Source organism: Salarias fasciatus, chromosome 15 (genome assembly GCF_902148845.1).
Source record: "Salarias fasciatus chromosome 15, fSalaFa1.1, whole genome shotgun sequence".
Lineage (NCBI taxonomy): Eukaryota > Metazoa > Chordata > Actinopteri > Blenniiformes > Blenniidae > Salarias > Salarias fasciatus.
In genome coordinates, this window is record NC_043759.1 from 11,876,652 (window position 1) to 11,893,354 (window position 16,703).

The window sequence follows — 16,703 nt, forward strand, 5'->3', positions numbered from 1 at the left end:
ACACACACACACACACACACACACACATGCATGGTGAGATCACGTCGACAAACACTGGTAACGTCATTAGGAAGGTCAGCGGCAAAAAGGAGGAGAGGGTGAGTGTGATCGAGCGCCCGTCGGTCGCTCTGTCAATCATTCAGTTGCTATAGTGCCGTCGAGCAGGGCGGGGCGTAAAACGAGCTATAAATAGACCACAGAGGACAACTGTGACACACCAGCCGCTGGTATAGGTGTGTTTCCTCAGTGAGAGTATGAGTGAGTACGTGTGTGTGTGTGTGTGTGTGTGTGTGTGTGTGTGTGTGTGTGTGTATTTTGCTTTGTGTACAGTGGTAATTACTAGACTCTCTCTGGGATGGAAAACATCAATCCAAAATTAAATCTTGATGAACTACCGCAAATTGTCAGACCTGAGGGCAGCGCAGATTACACAAACACACACTCAAACACACCGAGTGATTACGTGTCTCTGTGAGGACCAAATCCAGAATTCAGACACAGATCCTGTTCCTCACTCCTCACAAAACTTCCACTTAAATATACACTCATGAGGTGAATGATAACTTATGAAGGACATCCCACGTGCAATTCAACTGAAAAATTAAAAATTAAAAAAAAAAAAGACAAACAGAGCTGAGACTAATTAGAAAGGAGCATCCTGTCTGCCTTTTGCTGTGTTGGCCAAGAACCCTTTTGAGCATAATTGGGATAAAACAGGTAAAAGATGAAAAACTGGGTTTTGAATGAAAGAATAACCACAGACTGTCTGGCACTCTGAGACACTAAAGCACTGTTGTTTTGCTGGCTGTAATGTCCCGTCTTTACAGGTCTGCAGCTGAAGTCTTCAATAAAAAGCCTTGGATGCAGTTCGGAACCTCTTGATCTGTTTGTTCAGGACACAGACAGGCTTGTTTTGGTTGATTCAAAGACCGACACTCACCTGTAAGCACAATACAGTTTGCTGTAATGTGGCCAAACCTGACAAGTGTGTGTGTGTGTGTGTGTGTGTGTGTGTCTGCCATGGTGGACCACCCGACCAGGTAATCCTCTACTATCAAGGTTGGTTGACTCAATCCCTCGTTTCCTCATGTTTGTGCTGCAGTGTTCTCGGTCCAGAGACTGAATTTGAACAGCCTGGAATATCTATCTATCTATCTATCTATCTATCTATCTATCTATCTATCTATCTATCTATCTATCTTTCCCATATTCTTCACACATCTTTGGAAGCTTCCACTTATTGTCTCAAGCACACTGAATTCCTCAAGGGAACATCAGAGTCGGTGTCAGAGAGATGATCTAATTACTGTCATTAGCAACATCTAATTGGAGATTTAAAATTAAAAGATTAGCTTAGGCACTAAATGTGCTAACCTATTTTAGCATTTGAGAGGAAAAAAAAAAAGAGAAAAGGAGAAGTGATTGAGAGAGAGAGAGCCTGAGGAAAAGATGGACACAGTGTGAGCTTCTTAGGCCAGCAAAAAAAAAGAAAGAGAGAGAATTTGTTATATATATCATTTGCTCGCTTAACTTCATTAAACAATACACACTGACGCCGTGGGAGAAAGAGGGAAAGGCTGTGTGTTTGGCCCCACAGCCCCACTTCTACCCTGTGAGCCTCCACCCCACTTCACTAATTAACAATTGTTTTAATCCTCCTTTAATTCTGCCGACAATTGCACAATTCGTGTGTGTGTGTGTGTGTGTGTACAGTGCATGCCGAGGGTCCCTCGCCCCGTTCACCAGATTATTTGAGCTACTCTCCGCCAACCGTCGCCCACAGCGACCAAAGGTAATTGCTTTTTAATTAAGCCTCCAGCTCTAATCCCAATGATATTTAGCAGACACAAACTGGCGCGCACACACACATATTCCAGACACACAAACTGGGGAGAGGGGACGGGACTCGGCTGTAAACTGGACAAATGTGTAATAGGCTTTGCCGGTCTTCCTCTCCTGTCCGCAGTGGGAGGCCGAGCATGCAGCAACAATAAAGTCACTTGTGTACGGAAGCAATAAATGAATTTTCCCTGAGACTGAAAATGAGCACTCGGGTCGATTGTAGACAGTGTGTGTGGGGATCTGTGAGTGTGTGAGACTGTCTCTCCAGTGACTCTCAAATGAGGCCTGCAAACCACAAAGATGGAAATAAAGTCATCACATACTTTCATTGACTATTTATCCTTCAGTTATTTCTACTCCTGTCAGTCTCAGGTGCTTTTTCACACCTTTTCTCAACACAATTCTTACTCTTGTTACAATGTTCTTCCTACTTTCCTTAAAACACACACACACACACACTGTAGCCATTCTCTTTTCAGTTCTGGCTTGTTTTTCTTCTCCTTTTCAGATGGAAAAAAAAGAGAAAAGAAACCCACACTCTTCTCCTTCGGGGCAAGGAGTGAAAATGTCCCTCTTCTCAGACATTTGTGAGATATCTATGAAATATGCTGAACAAATGAGCGCCAACACTTGCACCACTGTAGTAAATCTAATTTGACTCCTTGTCAGGTCTGAGAGCTCCCGAGTTCTCTTTGATGTCTGCGGTTCGATGTGAGAAGGTACAGCCGGAGCGGAGTTAAAGCTTATGTCGAGCTGTCTTTCACAAACATTTTCATTGCTCACGCTGATCCCCTCCTGTCATCTCTGATCCCGCTCACAACTTTCTTCTATATCACACAGGCCTGTCTCCCGCATAATCTGAAGCCACGTTGTGTGGAAAAAAAGGGACACTTCTAATTTAATGCCAGTTTTTTTTTTTTTTTTTTTTTTTTTTTTTAGTTTTACCAAAAGCTTGTCAAGTGGAGAAACTACATGTCAGCAGCAGGGGCCTCCTCCGGGCAGAGTTAAGATTTCACACAAACTCGGCTCAATATTCCTGCCAACTGATCCCGACTACCCGTCATACCCATCACGCTCCTTTCCGACACATTTTCACTCTGTTGAGTTTCTGCCGCGGCATATGGCTCTAACAGGCTGAGCCCCGCTGCAGATTACAGGCTATATATAGCACGATTTATCTTTAATCTCGCAGTGATATAACAGCAAAAAAAGCCGTTTCAGTTGCTCTTTGTTTTTTTTTTTTTGCTGCACCACAGTATTTACCTCTGAGGGCCTGCTCCGTGCACGATGCTCCTATCGCAATTTCCTGATTTTTCCTCGCCTTCTCTCTGGGTGTCATGTTTTTCTTCTTCCCTTGTTCTTTCCTGCACACGTTTGCTACTTGTTTTGGGGTTGCTTGTTGTTTTCCCCCCCCCATCCTTCCTTCTCATTAGGCCACTGGCAACCTCAAGTCAGAGGTATTCCACTCAAAGAAAGTGAAACACTCCTGAAATTCACACATTTTCATAGATCAAATAGAGTCCTTCATGTCAAAATGTTGAGTTCAACTTGCTGGAAGATATTTCTTCACTTCAGGAACTTGCCAAAAAAAAAAAAAAAAACCCTGCTGTTCTAGAAACTTGCTCATGCAGGTACTTGTACAGTCAAAAATGTACACAGCAACAAGCTGTGCAAGCTGACATAAACCCTGCGATCCTCAAGCCAATCATATCTGTGGTGTAAGTGGCCGTGGATCCCATGATGGATACCGGTCCTCTGGAGTTCTGACCCCGCATGATTAGATGTTGTGTGTCAGAGAAAAGCTGATGATGGATGTTTGAGCAGCGAGTAATGATGTGTTTCACAGCAGTGGCGCCCAGGTGAGCTCAAGGAGCTCATAAGCCACAGCAGACTCGGGGGGGGGGGGGGGGGGGGGGGGAATGTGCAGAGGGTTTTCAGTGGATGACGGGAAAAGTGGGAGAGCATGAATGATTTAAGAGTGGCATGCGAAGAGCCGATGACAGCATAAATAGAAGGAGGGTGATGCAAGTCCGAGGATGTACCGCAGAGAGCAGAATTAGAGGATTTGGTACAGAGGAAGAGGATGGATACACTTGTATGAGCTTCTTAGAGTAAAATATTCTTTGTGAAATTGCCTCCAGGAGTTTGGTTTCTTCAATCCGTCGTATAACTTAAGAGCTGCAGGGCGGACAAATAGGAGGATACACCCTGGACGGGTCACAGAGAAACCATGCAAAATCCAGATAAAGAGGCGTCCAGGCCTGGACTCAAACCAGGGATATTGTTGCAGAGGGAAAAGAGTGACAAACCACTGTTCACTGCAGTTGGTGTCTTGACCAAAGAAATGTTCGTCTCCGCGAAGAGGGCAACATTCAGATTCAGAACGGTACCAGAACACAGAAGATACATGCTGAGACATCAATCACAGATTGAAAGGATTGACAGATCTCAGAAAATGTGCACCTTTTTGATGGGAAAATAATTTTCTGCTCAATGTAACACCAAAAATAAAACACCACACCACAGAGACATCACATTAATGTTCCTCTTGCTTCAGACCAGCGGTTCTCTAACTTTTCACAGCGTGTACCACCTGAGAAAATCTGGAGCTCTCCAAGCTCTGTTTGGTAAATAGATGGAAAAAAAAGAGTCGAACCAGAGAGAAGTAACAAGGGCTTGTGAACAAAGGACAAATCTATAAGATTTCTAGGTTAAATCTGTTGAATACTAATTGGGTCAATCCTCTGCTGATTGCTATTCTGGCCCAACGTTATCAATTGAGTGACTGTGTTAGTGTGAGGATTACGCTCCGTAATCTCTTTTCCAATCTGACGCTGACATATTTGTCATTACCGCAGAAGAGCAGATACTGTCACAAACACAAAGGGAGACATAATGTAAGACAGTGAGTCAGCACCGTCAAGGTGTTATCGCCTCACATTTGGCAGGGAGGAGCAGCGGCGGCGTGCAGAGGTGAAGCCTCGTCCACGCGGATTGATCGTCGCCGGGTATAGGGGGAGAGGCAATGATTGCGCCCGTTCGGTTTATTTTCTCTCACTTCGGCTGGCCCCCTCGTGATACCCCAAACTCCATCAGGCAGACTGAGGAGAGGAAGCTGTAAGGTCAGAGGAACCTCCAGCTGGCAGCAGAAATGACTGCCTCCTGCCTCTCACTGCTGTCAGGTCAATGTGACTCTTTTCTCCGCCTCAGTCTCCGTAAATCCTTCAGCGCCGCCGAACATATGGTCAAACTACGAAGAAAGAAAGGCGAAAATCTTTAGCCGGCGCTGAATTCATGACGTCTTGGTGTGTGTCTATTGTGCGGTGGGGCTGCGGGGAGCTGTAATCTCTGCCTCGACTTGGCGTGATTCGGCTCGGGATCGGCCGGTTTGGCCATAGATCACGATGTCAGGTGAGTTAGAGAGGTCTGGCCAAGTGGGCCGTCTGGAAACAAACAATACCTCCAGTGGGCGGGATATTGAACCCAAACACCTTTCGGAGGACCGCCTGCAAAGTGTCAAGTATAGAATGTGAGGATTAATTGAGCTTTCTGGGATTTAATGATTAAAAATTGAACAAATTTCCATAATTTTAGTGGTGTATTAAATATTCTCATTATTACACTGTTTCTATATGTGATAAAAAGCTGGGTAATGTGGATTTTTATCTACTTTGGAGACTGATAAATACTTGAATATAATATTTTTATGCACTTCAAATCTAAATGACATAAATTACATTAATCAATATGATGCAGCTCATGAAGGTTAAACTATAGGTCTGCTTCTTCTTTCTTCTCCATCGCTCTCTCTGGGCCCTCGAATGTCGAGAGGCTCGGCGTTTCTTTCCAGCATCGTAACGTATCCAAGGTGACGGTGAACCACACATGCATTAGCAGGTTTAGCTTACTGCTGGGAGTTGCCTGAAAGCCACTAATGGAAGTGTGCACGCAAAAATCCAATGCTACAGGCCCAATAAACACAAACCTGACACAGAACGCGCATTACTGGCAGGACGCATGCACTTCCTGGACGAGGGAGAGACAAAGAGAGAGATAAAAGCAGGGCGAGAAAAGCCTTGATCATCGTTTACGTTTGCGTCTAACATTATCAAGAGTGTCCTGTCCTCTTCCCTTCGCCTCATCATCATCGAATGGCCGCTTTCTGCAGAAGCAGTAAATGCGAACCTGAGAGCAGCCGTATCGGTGATTTAAGTGCTATTTAACATCACCGCTACTCTCAAAAGGAGGCCTGTCTGCGGTGATTTACATGTAATGTTGATTGGCACAGAAATCTAGCCTTCATTTCTATTTCATTGTGTCCCGCTCATTTCAAACTTCGTTTTGATGAATTTAAATGACCTCCATTTACGAATCTGTTACCGCATGGATCTCCCCGCCCGTGATTCACGACTCGGGCTGACCGCGGAGTGAGTAACGGTGTGGGGATAGGCGTGTTTGAGTAGCTAAAATGCGCGCAGGAATGAAATGCGTGTGCGTCTTAGAGCACAATGGGTGGAAAAAGGCGCAGGAGAGGAAATCTGTATGATTTGAATGTGAGCCAGATTACTTGCCGTGGGGGTAGCGAGGGCAATCAGCCAGCACCTGAGGCACTAAACGCGAATGCTAACACTTGCTAATAGCCCAGAGGAACCCTGTAGAGCTCAAGGACGTAGAGGTCAGACATGCCAGGCTCCGTGCCCGTGCCTGACTCGCCTGTCCTTGGGTGGCAGTGAGCCGGGAGCAAAGGTGTTGAGGAGTGTTGAGCCCAGAGGCCACAGCAACGGGAGGGAAACAAAAAAAAAAAAAAAAAAACCCAACAAGACATGAAAGCCCATCACCACCACTTCAGGGCTGTTTCTAAAGTGGGCTTAGGCTGAGCACGCACTCACACATGCAAAACGTAGGCGCCAATGCCACAGTAATGACAGTAGGAGGACGCCGCTTCAGAGAGAGGTGGACCCTTCAGCCAATTCTCAGCCCGTCATTACATACAGAATGAGACTCTCGCAGAAGAAGAGACGAAATGAGCCGGTTTAAAGCGACGAGGCACGCCACTCTGACGCGCGCCTCCCATCACGCTCCTCATGTCTGGAACATGCCAGCAATCTGTTGGAGAGCAGACTGGAGCGCAGGGACCTCCAGGCAACAGATGGGAAAAGGAATATTCCTGGTTTCGAATGTCACTTTTACATTTGGCTGATGCTTTTTATATTTCTTTTAATGAGAAGGGGACCAAAACAAAAGCATTCAAGCACTGTGGACATAAACAAAGCCTTAGGGAACACTATATAGATGTAAAATTTCTCTAATAGCATACAACCCCATTAAACATTATTACTTTGAAATGGTAAAGTGGGAGAAGAAAACAATTTACATGCCAAATAATAGATGCAATTCTACAAGCAGCTCGAGTTAAATGGCTTCTGCTTGGACATATTGCTGGGCTCGGTGTTATACATCAGCCTAATGAACGCTGCTGAGGAACGCAAAAACACACAACGCTGAAAAAGCCGTGAGCAAAGAAGGGCGAACGGAAAATGGCCATCACAGATTTTGGAAAATTCCCATCTCATTTATCACAGTCCATTGGCACATAATTGCGATCTGCTTAATGCCTTTAAACAGCGTTGGACGATTACCCCCAAAAAGTAATGCATTGCGCCCACCTTATCTCTTACTTTTTAAATTGAGTATTTAAATTATTCACTTGATTAAAGGCAGCTGAACTTTTTCTTTTCGACCTGTTAGATTGAGACATCAAACATCTTGGGAGTTTTGAGAAAAAAAATCTGTGAATAAAGAGTCATTATTTTTTTAAATCTTTGAAGATGTGTCATTGTAACATAACACTAACCCTTCCATATGCTCACATTATAATAATAAGCCCTGGAGTTCAGAAGGCATATTCTACATTTCATAACCCTTTTACTGCCAAACTGACAGGAAGTATTTAAGTCTTTTAGAATTATATATATTAAAAAAAGTGCTTATGCACATTTCTCCAAGAAAACTTTCAATATCTGGAAGCTCACACTGATGAAGCTTGTCAGTGATTGGACAGTCGTTCTGAGGAAGTTCTGAGGAGCCACTGCCAAGGCACAAAACTTTATCTTTCGACTCTCTGCTGTCTGAATTTTCTAGATATCACAAACAGTCTGGGAGTTGTGGTTGTGATAAACGCGTTCCGTCAGTGGTGACACCACAGCTGTTCAAGGGTTGATAATGTGCTTTTTTTTTTTTTCAGCGAAGACAAGTAAACTGGTGAAAATCAACACAAAGAGCGTGAAAGTCAGAAATGTCACAGTTGCATCAAGACTCAGCTTTCTGCACAGTTTGCACTTCAGGTCGTTTTCGCCTCTTCGCTCAACGTGTTCGAACAAACCCAACGAGCGCAGGCTGCCGGGTGAAGCCTGTTCTCTCACCAAAGCCACGTCAAGTCATCCAGCCGGCTGCTGCACAAACACAGATTGTAAGCGTGCGTGAAATTGAAGCTGGATTCGCTGGTCATGCAGATGATCGATTGACTTGCACACCAACAAGATTGAATCATGATTGATTAATGAACGTGGAGCCGCCACTGATTTGCCAGTCTTGTAATGTTACTGGTCTACAGTTGAATGTAACGTGATATTTTTTAACGGACTGTTCCCAGGAGTACTTCTGGTCATCATAAGGCTCAAGATAATACATCAGAAGATGACCAGCTGGGGTCTGGGAGAACCTTCTGGGCAATTGCTGATCGGGTCTATCGAATCAGCTCGAAGGGACTGGTGGACATAATTCACAGAATTGTACAAATATTTCATGTCCCTCAAGAAAATAAATAATGAAGAAATATGATGCCTGTTTATCAATGCTCTTAAATTATGTCTGTCACTTACAGTAATTATGGTGGTTTATTATTAATCGATATGAATTCACTCAAAGGAAGGAACACAAGTTTATTCAAGCGCTAAATATCCTGAGTCAGACGATAGCCGTGCGTGCTGTCTTAGCACCGGCGCTGTCCCGCGGCAAAAAGAATGGCTGGACCCCTGAGGGCGCGCCCTGTGCAAATCCATCATCAGGAAGTCAGTGTTCCAGTCGGGCGGCCAGTGAACGCACCCCGGGGAGGCAGGACTAGCCTGGCATTACCCATCCTCCCAAGGGAAGGCCAAACGAAGCCGGAATGACTGATGCAACCCAGGGGAGGGTAATCGGGTGTAGAATGACGGATGCCTCCCACCGGTAGGGACAAGATCCAGCAAGGTCTGGACTCCTGAGGATGCTGAGTGGAGCCAAATGAGCAATTCGACTCCACAGCTGAATTAGTTTAGGATGAAATGCAAAGCGCAGAGCCGCTTATGAATTTACAGTGCACATGCAGAGCTGCAGGAAAGATTTCGCTGTTCCACAGTTCTTTTTTTCCAGGTGGAAATAAAAGAAAATAGAGACAATTATGACAACAGTGATCTGTTTTTCAACCCAGTGTGCTCCGTCCTATTTCTTTTCTGCAAAGAGAAAAGCAAAACCTGTTCAAGCCATGAAAACTGACTTTATCAGTGACTGTATGTGTTGAAAGATGGGGGGGGGGGGGGGGGGGGGGGGGGGGGGGGGGGAACGGTAGAAAATAAGGGGAGGGGAGGGAGTAAAGAGCAATGAATTTAAGAGGGGATTAGATTTGAGCCGCCACATGTTTGTCGAAGCATGGCTAAAGCTGGAAAGTAATCATAAACTGTTCTGATGCATTAGCCTCTCTCCCTTTCTCTCTCTCTCCGTCCGAGCACGGCTCGGTCGGATCTCAACAGCTGGTCCCCTCTGCCCTCTGAGAGCAGGTCAGAGCCGCCACACACAATATAGACAGAGATGGAGATCAGCAATCAATGACAATCAACGGGGGAACAGAACGACACCAAGCCCAGCACGCATCAGTAGTCCTTTCCCCCAAGGTAAAATCAATACATCTCATAAATGGCTGTAACAAGTTACACAGCGAACCAACATTTCTTTCATTTCGAGGAAAATCAAATGCAATCACTTCAAATTAAAGAGTGTGAAAACAGCTTTTTTCAGCACTGTGTCATGTCAAATAACGAAGGTAACTAATACCCCTAAATTAAAAGGTTGGATTTTAATTAAAGCCACTGTACAGCAAGCTCTTATCAATCGTTTGACTCTCAAGAAGTCGAAACGTCTTCTGCTGTTACGGTAGATTCTATCAGGAAACTCACCAAACCCAGAAAAAAAAAAACACAGCACACTGTGGCAACTCGCTCAAAAACAACAATACACACTTGTCCTCAAGTTGTTAGTTTGTTTATGCTCAGAATAACATCAGAACTGACTTCAAAAAAGAAAGAATACAGACAGAAAAATAAAGCACACGTTCGCAAACATCCACACATCACAGCAGGGAGGCACTGTGGGTTGTTGGGGTTTTTTTTTTTCATAAAATGTGCCAAAAAAAAGTGTTGAAATATGCACATAAATATATGAAAATATTTAAAGCAGCATACTGTAGAGGTGACAGAGTTCCCACAACAACTACAGCTGGAACAAACTGTCTGGACAAGGAAATGACTCATGAATAAAAAGTCCAAAACCGAGGATGAGACAAAGATGGACCAGTGGGTGATCAGCTTCTGATTCAAGAATAACAACTGCATTAACACAGACACAAAAAAGAAAAATGGCAAACTTGTCTCAAAAACAAAGGGAAGTGACACAAAATCAAAGCTGATGGTGAAACTTTTCCAAGATGAATCAAAATGCAAAAAATAAAATCCAGAAACCAACTCATGCAACACTTCAATCATTTAAAAACCAGACGTAAACTCTGTGTCCTCCAGCAAGCCGGGGCTTCTCCACGTACCTTGCAGAGTTTCTGGTAGCGCGGCGAGGAGATGGCCATCCTCTGGAGCCTGTGTAAGAAGACCACCACTTTCTGGAGGGAGGTCCGGACCATGGCCATCATCTTAAGACTGCTACAAGTCTGCAGCAGCCTGCTCCTGGTCCGCATGCTAGCACTGCCCTGCCCCGCTCATATTGTTCTCCCTCTCCCACTCCCTAGCCAGCCGACCAGACCCCAGCCAAGCTGACGTGATGCGCACACACACATGTACACACACACAGCGAGAGAGAGAGAGAAAGAGAGAGAGAGAGAGAGAAAAACACACACACACTCTCTCACAGGCGTGCTCAGCTCGGCATGCCCCCACGTTTCGTCACAAACACACACACACACTACACAGAGAGAGAAAGCGAACTGAGGCTGCGCTCGCTCTCTTTATAAACAGTCACTCTCAGCATGCACACACACACACACGCACGCACGCACGCACACGCGCGCAGGATGATGCAGGCGAGCCGGATAAGACGAGACACTCACTTTCTCCTCCACGCGGACATTCACACGCGCAACCCCCCCCCGCCGACCGCAGAGTCAGGACAGAACCGCACAAATCAGTTGTGACGGCGCCCCGCAGAGTCACGGAGCGGTGACGAGGGAGAGTGAAATGAAGAAGAAACAAATAAAAGCGAGGAGAGGGGTCGGAAAGTGCCGGCGAGCGGGAGAGGAGGAAGAGGGAGAGAGTAAGGCACGAGTTACGCTGGAAGAGAGAAGCGGTTCGTACGCGGCGCACTTTTTACTGCCACTGATCCAAAGAGAGGAAGAGAGAGAGAGAGAGAGAGAGAGGCAGAGACAGCGAGAGAGAGAGAGAGAGAGATGAAGAGCGGCACTGTAAGGGGAGACAGAAATAATAAAAAAAAAAAAAGCCTTGCTGTGAATGACATGACATTATACAGGGAAAGAATAGATCAATGAACAGGAGGCAGACACAAGAGAAGGAAAGAAGAGCGAGAGCAACACTGAGAGGGGGGGGGTTTGAGGGGAAAGTCACACAAACACACACACACATACACAGCAGAGTTACAGAGGGAGGAAGAGACTGAGGGGTTATTTCAGGCACACAGGGTTCCTGGAAGTCTCGTCCCCATTCATTTTTCTGCACTGGCAGTGTTCAGATGCACACCGCTCACTCAACACTGAGTGAGAATCAGTGTAGTCAGAATACACACTCTCTAGTGTGAGTTTGGAATAAAGAAGGGGAGAATTTGGAAGCTTTCATGTTTGGCCACCGGACATGCCTTTCATCAAAATTGCTCACTCCTGAAGATGTGTCAGCAAACATGATGAAATTCTGAAATGGATCGTTAATGAAGCTTAACTTGTTGGGTTTTTAGAGCTTCCTTTCTTTCACGTCACACTCCTGTTAATAGAGTCCTGCTTGCAGACACCTGAGAAGGACGAGAAGTGAAGGAATTTCATTTCTCAAAATCTACCTCAAACACTCATTATGCAGATTTTGAGTAAATTCTCCGGTGTGTCGAGCATCTGGATTTTTCTCATGGCCCATGTCTCTCTTATCGCCTTTTGGCAGCTTGTTATCTCATAAAGAAGTGGCCAGTACATAAGAACATTTCACTTAAAGTGTCATATTTTGAAAAATCTAAAGGGGAAATTGGACTTACTTGAGAAACTGCAGATGAAAGATGAAGAAAAGTGGAAAGTACGGCAGGGAGGAGAAAAAGGCGAGAGAGCAAGGTCGAGGGAGGAGAAAAAGATGTTACAGTTTATTGAATAGAACTGCTGGAAGCTCGAAAGTACTGGAAATGACATCAGGAGACAAAAAAAGCAGGCATCGTAAGAGAAAGCCAGGTAAAAGCAAAGACAGGCGCACAATCAGCAGAGATTATCATGAAACAGCCACTCAGTGCCTGCTGAGCCTCTGAACATGCAGCGTCACACACAGATGAGTGTTTCAAACCCATTCATGTCTCTGTTTTGATCTTTTAAAGTTCCTATCTACTTGAGTCTTGCTTTAAATGTTGCCGAGAAACACTTGCTCGCTCCAAATCACAAGACATTTATTTGAAGGAGGGATGAAAAACCGCCGCAACGCCCAAGAGCGCGCACACACACACGCGTCCTCCATAATTCTGACTTGCACATTTCAACATAAACACAACCTGACACACTCCTATTTAAACACTGTGTTTGGATTATGCATTACACCCATACTTGGCTCATATATTTATACAAAGGAGGCACAGAAGGAGTAATTTCCTTTAAATCAAAACACAGTTTATCTGTACAGTCGGTTAGAGCAACCAACATTTACCAAGAGGCTCACACACACACACACACACACATTGGGAGACAGCATGACGACTTTACCGGAGAGCTCTGTTTAGACAAGCTCAATTCAGACCTTTCACACAGTATTGAATCTGTCTGGCAGGGCATTACGGGGGGAGACGGAGTGTTTTGCTAGCTTAATGGCACCGGCAGTAACAGGTCTGGGCTAAGAGGATGCAGAAAGCGTGCGCGCCTCACAATGGTCAACGCACTGAGACACTTTCCCACATCCACACGAGAGGAGCTCGATAAAAGCCGCTCTGCAGGCTGTGTGCTCTCACGGCATTACCTTCCACCACGTGCGGGAAAGTAGTGCACTATCCTCTACTACCAAATGTGAAAACATGAAAAACAATCACCATCATCTTTTTCCTTTCCTGATCTCAAAGTCAGTATTTTTTAATTAACTTTAAGATAAATTTCTAAAATGGGCACAAATAACTGGAAAACATTCTCGCATTTCTATTGAGTCTTATAAAACATGTCAGTATATATCCCACTAATGAGCGATGTGGTTTAATGAGACGACAGTAGCTGCGGGGCACGCGATGTCCTCATGTTAATAAACGGCAAAAAAAAAAAAGGCTTCATTTATGTGGTGCGTTTTCCCTACTTCAGCAGTCTTTGAGTTGCCGGTGACTTGAGATTCACCCATTTATACACGCATTCGAACTTCAGCAGTGATGGCTGCTGTAGAAGGTGGTCCACCTCCACTGGGAGAAGCAAGGAGGGCGGTTCGACCACCCAACATGAGAAAGGAAGATAACAAACCGATTCAGAGCCGAGCACTCCTCTTTTAGTGTTTTAATCCAAACTATTCAACTGCTACATCCAGAAGGATGATTTAAAAAAAAAAGCTAAAATTTGTCCACTAGGATTTGTACTTATTCAGTAAGAGAAGGGGTCAAAAGAAGAGATCATAAAGGAAGGATCGATGGAAGTCTTAAGTCAAACTGAGTTCTGAGAAGAAACAGGCTTTTACCCACAGCAGTCTGAAGGGATCCACCGCGGTGGATGGGATTTACCCTATTTCCCTCAAGAAATCGTGATTTACTTTGATGTTATTAGAATGTGCAGTGAATGTGAATATTTCTAGAACACACTCCTGTTATTTGGAATAACACAACAGGAAAAGGTTGTTATTTACTGGTCCAGACCAATTAAAATCTAATTAGGCTGCATGTGAACAAAACCGAGTTTAGACTCCCCTGATTAAAAGGCACAGGATTCACAGAGAAGGTGAGCATGCTTTAATAAATTACAAGCTGCAGACATTTTTTCCCGTCCTCTCCATTGCTGGGGAACAAAACACGAAGCTGCTGCTCGTTTGTGTTGATTATCTTGATGAACTGAAAGAATGATGAAATTATTATTTTTTTCTTTAGCAAGAAATCCTGAATTTTGCTGATTCATTGTCCTACAAAATACGCTCCACACGCAGCACTATTGCAGACCATAACGGCATCAAAAACGATTTAGGAGGTTTTTTTAGAATATTCATAAGAAGGTAATCATCCCGAAATGTATTGGACCATTGCAGACAATGCTAGAAACCAACGAATGCAATTATTCGATGAGGAGATTTTACATGACTGAAAGTCCAGAAAATTAATAATTCACAGCATATTGCACACGGATAACGAAACAGTTTCCCCTCCCAGCTTATATTTAATTACCAGGAACGATTTAAACCCCTTTCTGTATGAAAAAAACCAATAGGTATAGAGGTGATTCCCGTGGGAATGTCTATCGTTAGTGCATCACATGTCAGGGCCGCAGCTGAGTGCAGGTCGATGCCATTTTGCCCCGGCGTTTTTTTTTTTTTTTTTTTAGGCAGTTTCGGATAATGTGCCAGATTTGTTCTTGTCACTTTTCCAGACCACTCACCAACCGTGGGCTTAATATGAAAAGAGCAGTCAGGAGGACAATGGCCTGTAGCCAGAAATGTGATTAAAGTCACTGAGTAGCACATCGTGGCAGAGCACACTCTGAGCTAATAAAAGGGTTGTGTGACCAACTTCATGATAAAACAGATCATCCGAGGCTTCCAATCTGTTTTAATTCCATCAGACCACTTCTTATGCCAACCATTAATCTTGGCCTCAGCTCATAATGAAAGAAAATGAAGATAAAACAGCGGGTGATGATCATCAATATGTTTTGTCATTATTTCTTGCATAACGAGCCTTCGACCAATATTGTGATTACATAAAAGCTGACTCACTAATTCAGCACATTTTCCCCACACTTGACCTTCAGGGATGACTTTGACGTACTTTTCAGAAGTGAAATCCAATACTCTGCTGCATGTGTCCTTTAAAAATTCTGAAAAGGCCTTATAATGATGGATTATGTTCAATACAACAAATACGGATCACTGTAACGGGCACATTAATGTGATAATAATGAATATTACTTCTAATTATCACAGCTGTATTAACCCAAAAACCAAATCCAGGCGATAATGAGGTGAAAAAGTCTCTCAACTTCTCAATTTCTCAAACTTCACTGTGGCCATTCACGCAGTGAGTCAGTGTCTTTTTTCTCGGTGACCTTGGCCTGTTTCCAAACGATTGCACAACAGGAATAAGAGTAACAGTGCTGTTCCATTCAAGACAATAAAAACCTGAATGCTTGTTATTGATGTTAAGTTTCAATTCTGGCAGATAAATGACACTGAGGTGTCGTTTCAGGAGAGATTCTCCACAAAGAGTAAAGTGAGCGTACGTCAAACCACAAAGATTCACCACGTTCTCCACAATGTTTAATCCCAAGGAGATGAGGTCAAGACTGACAGGGTCAACCTTTTTTTAAAGAGATTCTTCAACTTCAGGGGGGATGAATAAAGAAAAAAGACGATTATTTCCTGTTTCTGCTGTTGAAAAGGGCGAGGCGAAGTGATTCTGGGATCAAAACGTTGCATAAAGATGACGCGTATCAAGTGATCCTGGAGGTAGGGTCTGTTCTGGGCAAATGACAAGATTGTGAGAAGGAAGCACAAAGACTCACACACACACACACACACACACACACACACACACACACACACACACACACACACACACACACACACACACACACACACACACACACACACACACACACACACACACACACAGAATCACTAATCAGTGGAGGACAAGAGGATCAATGAGCCACATTCAATGCATACAACTGTGCACCCGCCCTCTGTGTGCCCTCTCATTCACAGTCTTTTAACTGACAACACACACACACACACACACACACATACAAATACAGCCACACACACGCTCCAGCCCCAGCTCAGCTGGTGAAGGATGCGTTAATGAAGGATGACACTGAGATAATAGGCTGGCACCTGTGCATAAATTGCACACGCACCCGCGGCCTCTCCATCAATTTGCCGCCCTACCTCCAGTTGTCTCCTGAGGTCTTTGGCCTGGGCGGAGTCCTGCGACACGTCTTCCCTCAGGGAGGCGTCGGCCAGGACGTTGACCGTGGTCTCTGCCTCCTGCAGCCATTTGAGGAAAGACTCCAGCTCCCTGAGAGACACCTGCAGGCCCTTCAGCTCGCCGTCCAGGTGGGCGTGACGGTCATTCGCCCTGTCGGTCAACATCAGCGAGTCAAATACGAGGCTAAACATGAGGGAATGTGTGATTTGTGAGTGTGGCTACGCAGGAAATGAGCAGCGAGTGCAACCTCA

At 44.6% G+C, this 16,703-nt stretch overlaps 1 protein-coding gene across 5 annotated transcripts in view; it reads right to left on the reverse strand.

Annotated features, from left to right (window-relative positions):
• utrn (utrophin) overlaps window positions 1-16,703 on the reverse strand; it is a 186,967-nt gene that overhangs the window by 102,442 nt on the left and 67,822 nt on the right. For 4 of the 5 annotated variants that reach the window (XM_030110917.1, XM_030110918.1, XM_030110916.1 and 1 more), the window contains one exon: window positions 16,413-16,602. In XM_030110917.1, the coding sequence (XP_029966777.1) occupies window positions 16,413-16,602 (190 nt within the window). Of the gene's footprint in view, window positions 1-10,693; window positions 11,015-16,412; window positions 16,603-16,703 lie in introns of those variants that run through there. The other variant, XM_030110921.1, reaches the window with a different exon arrangement.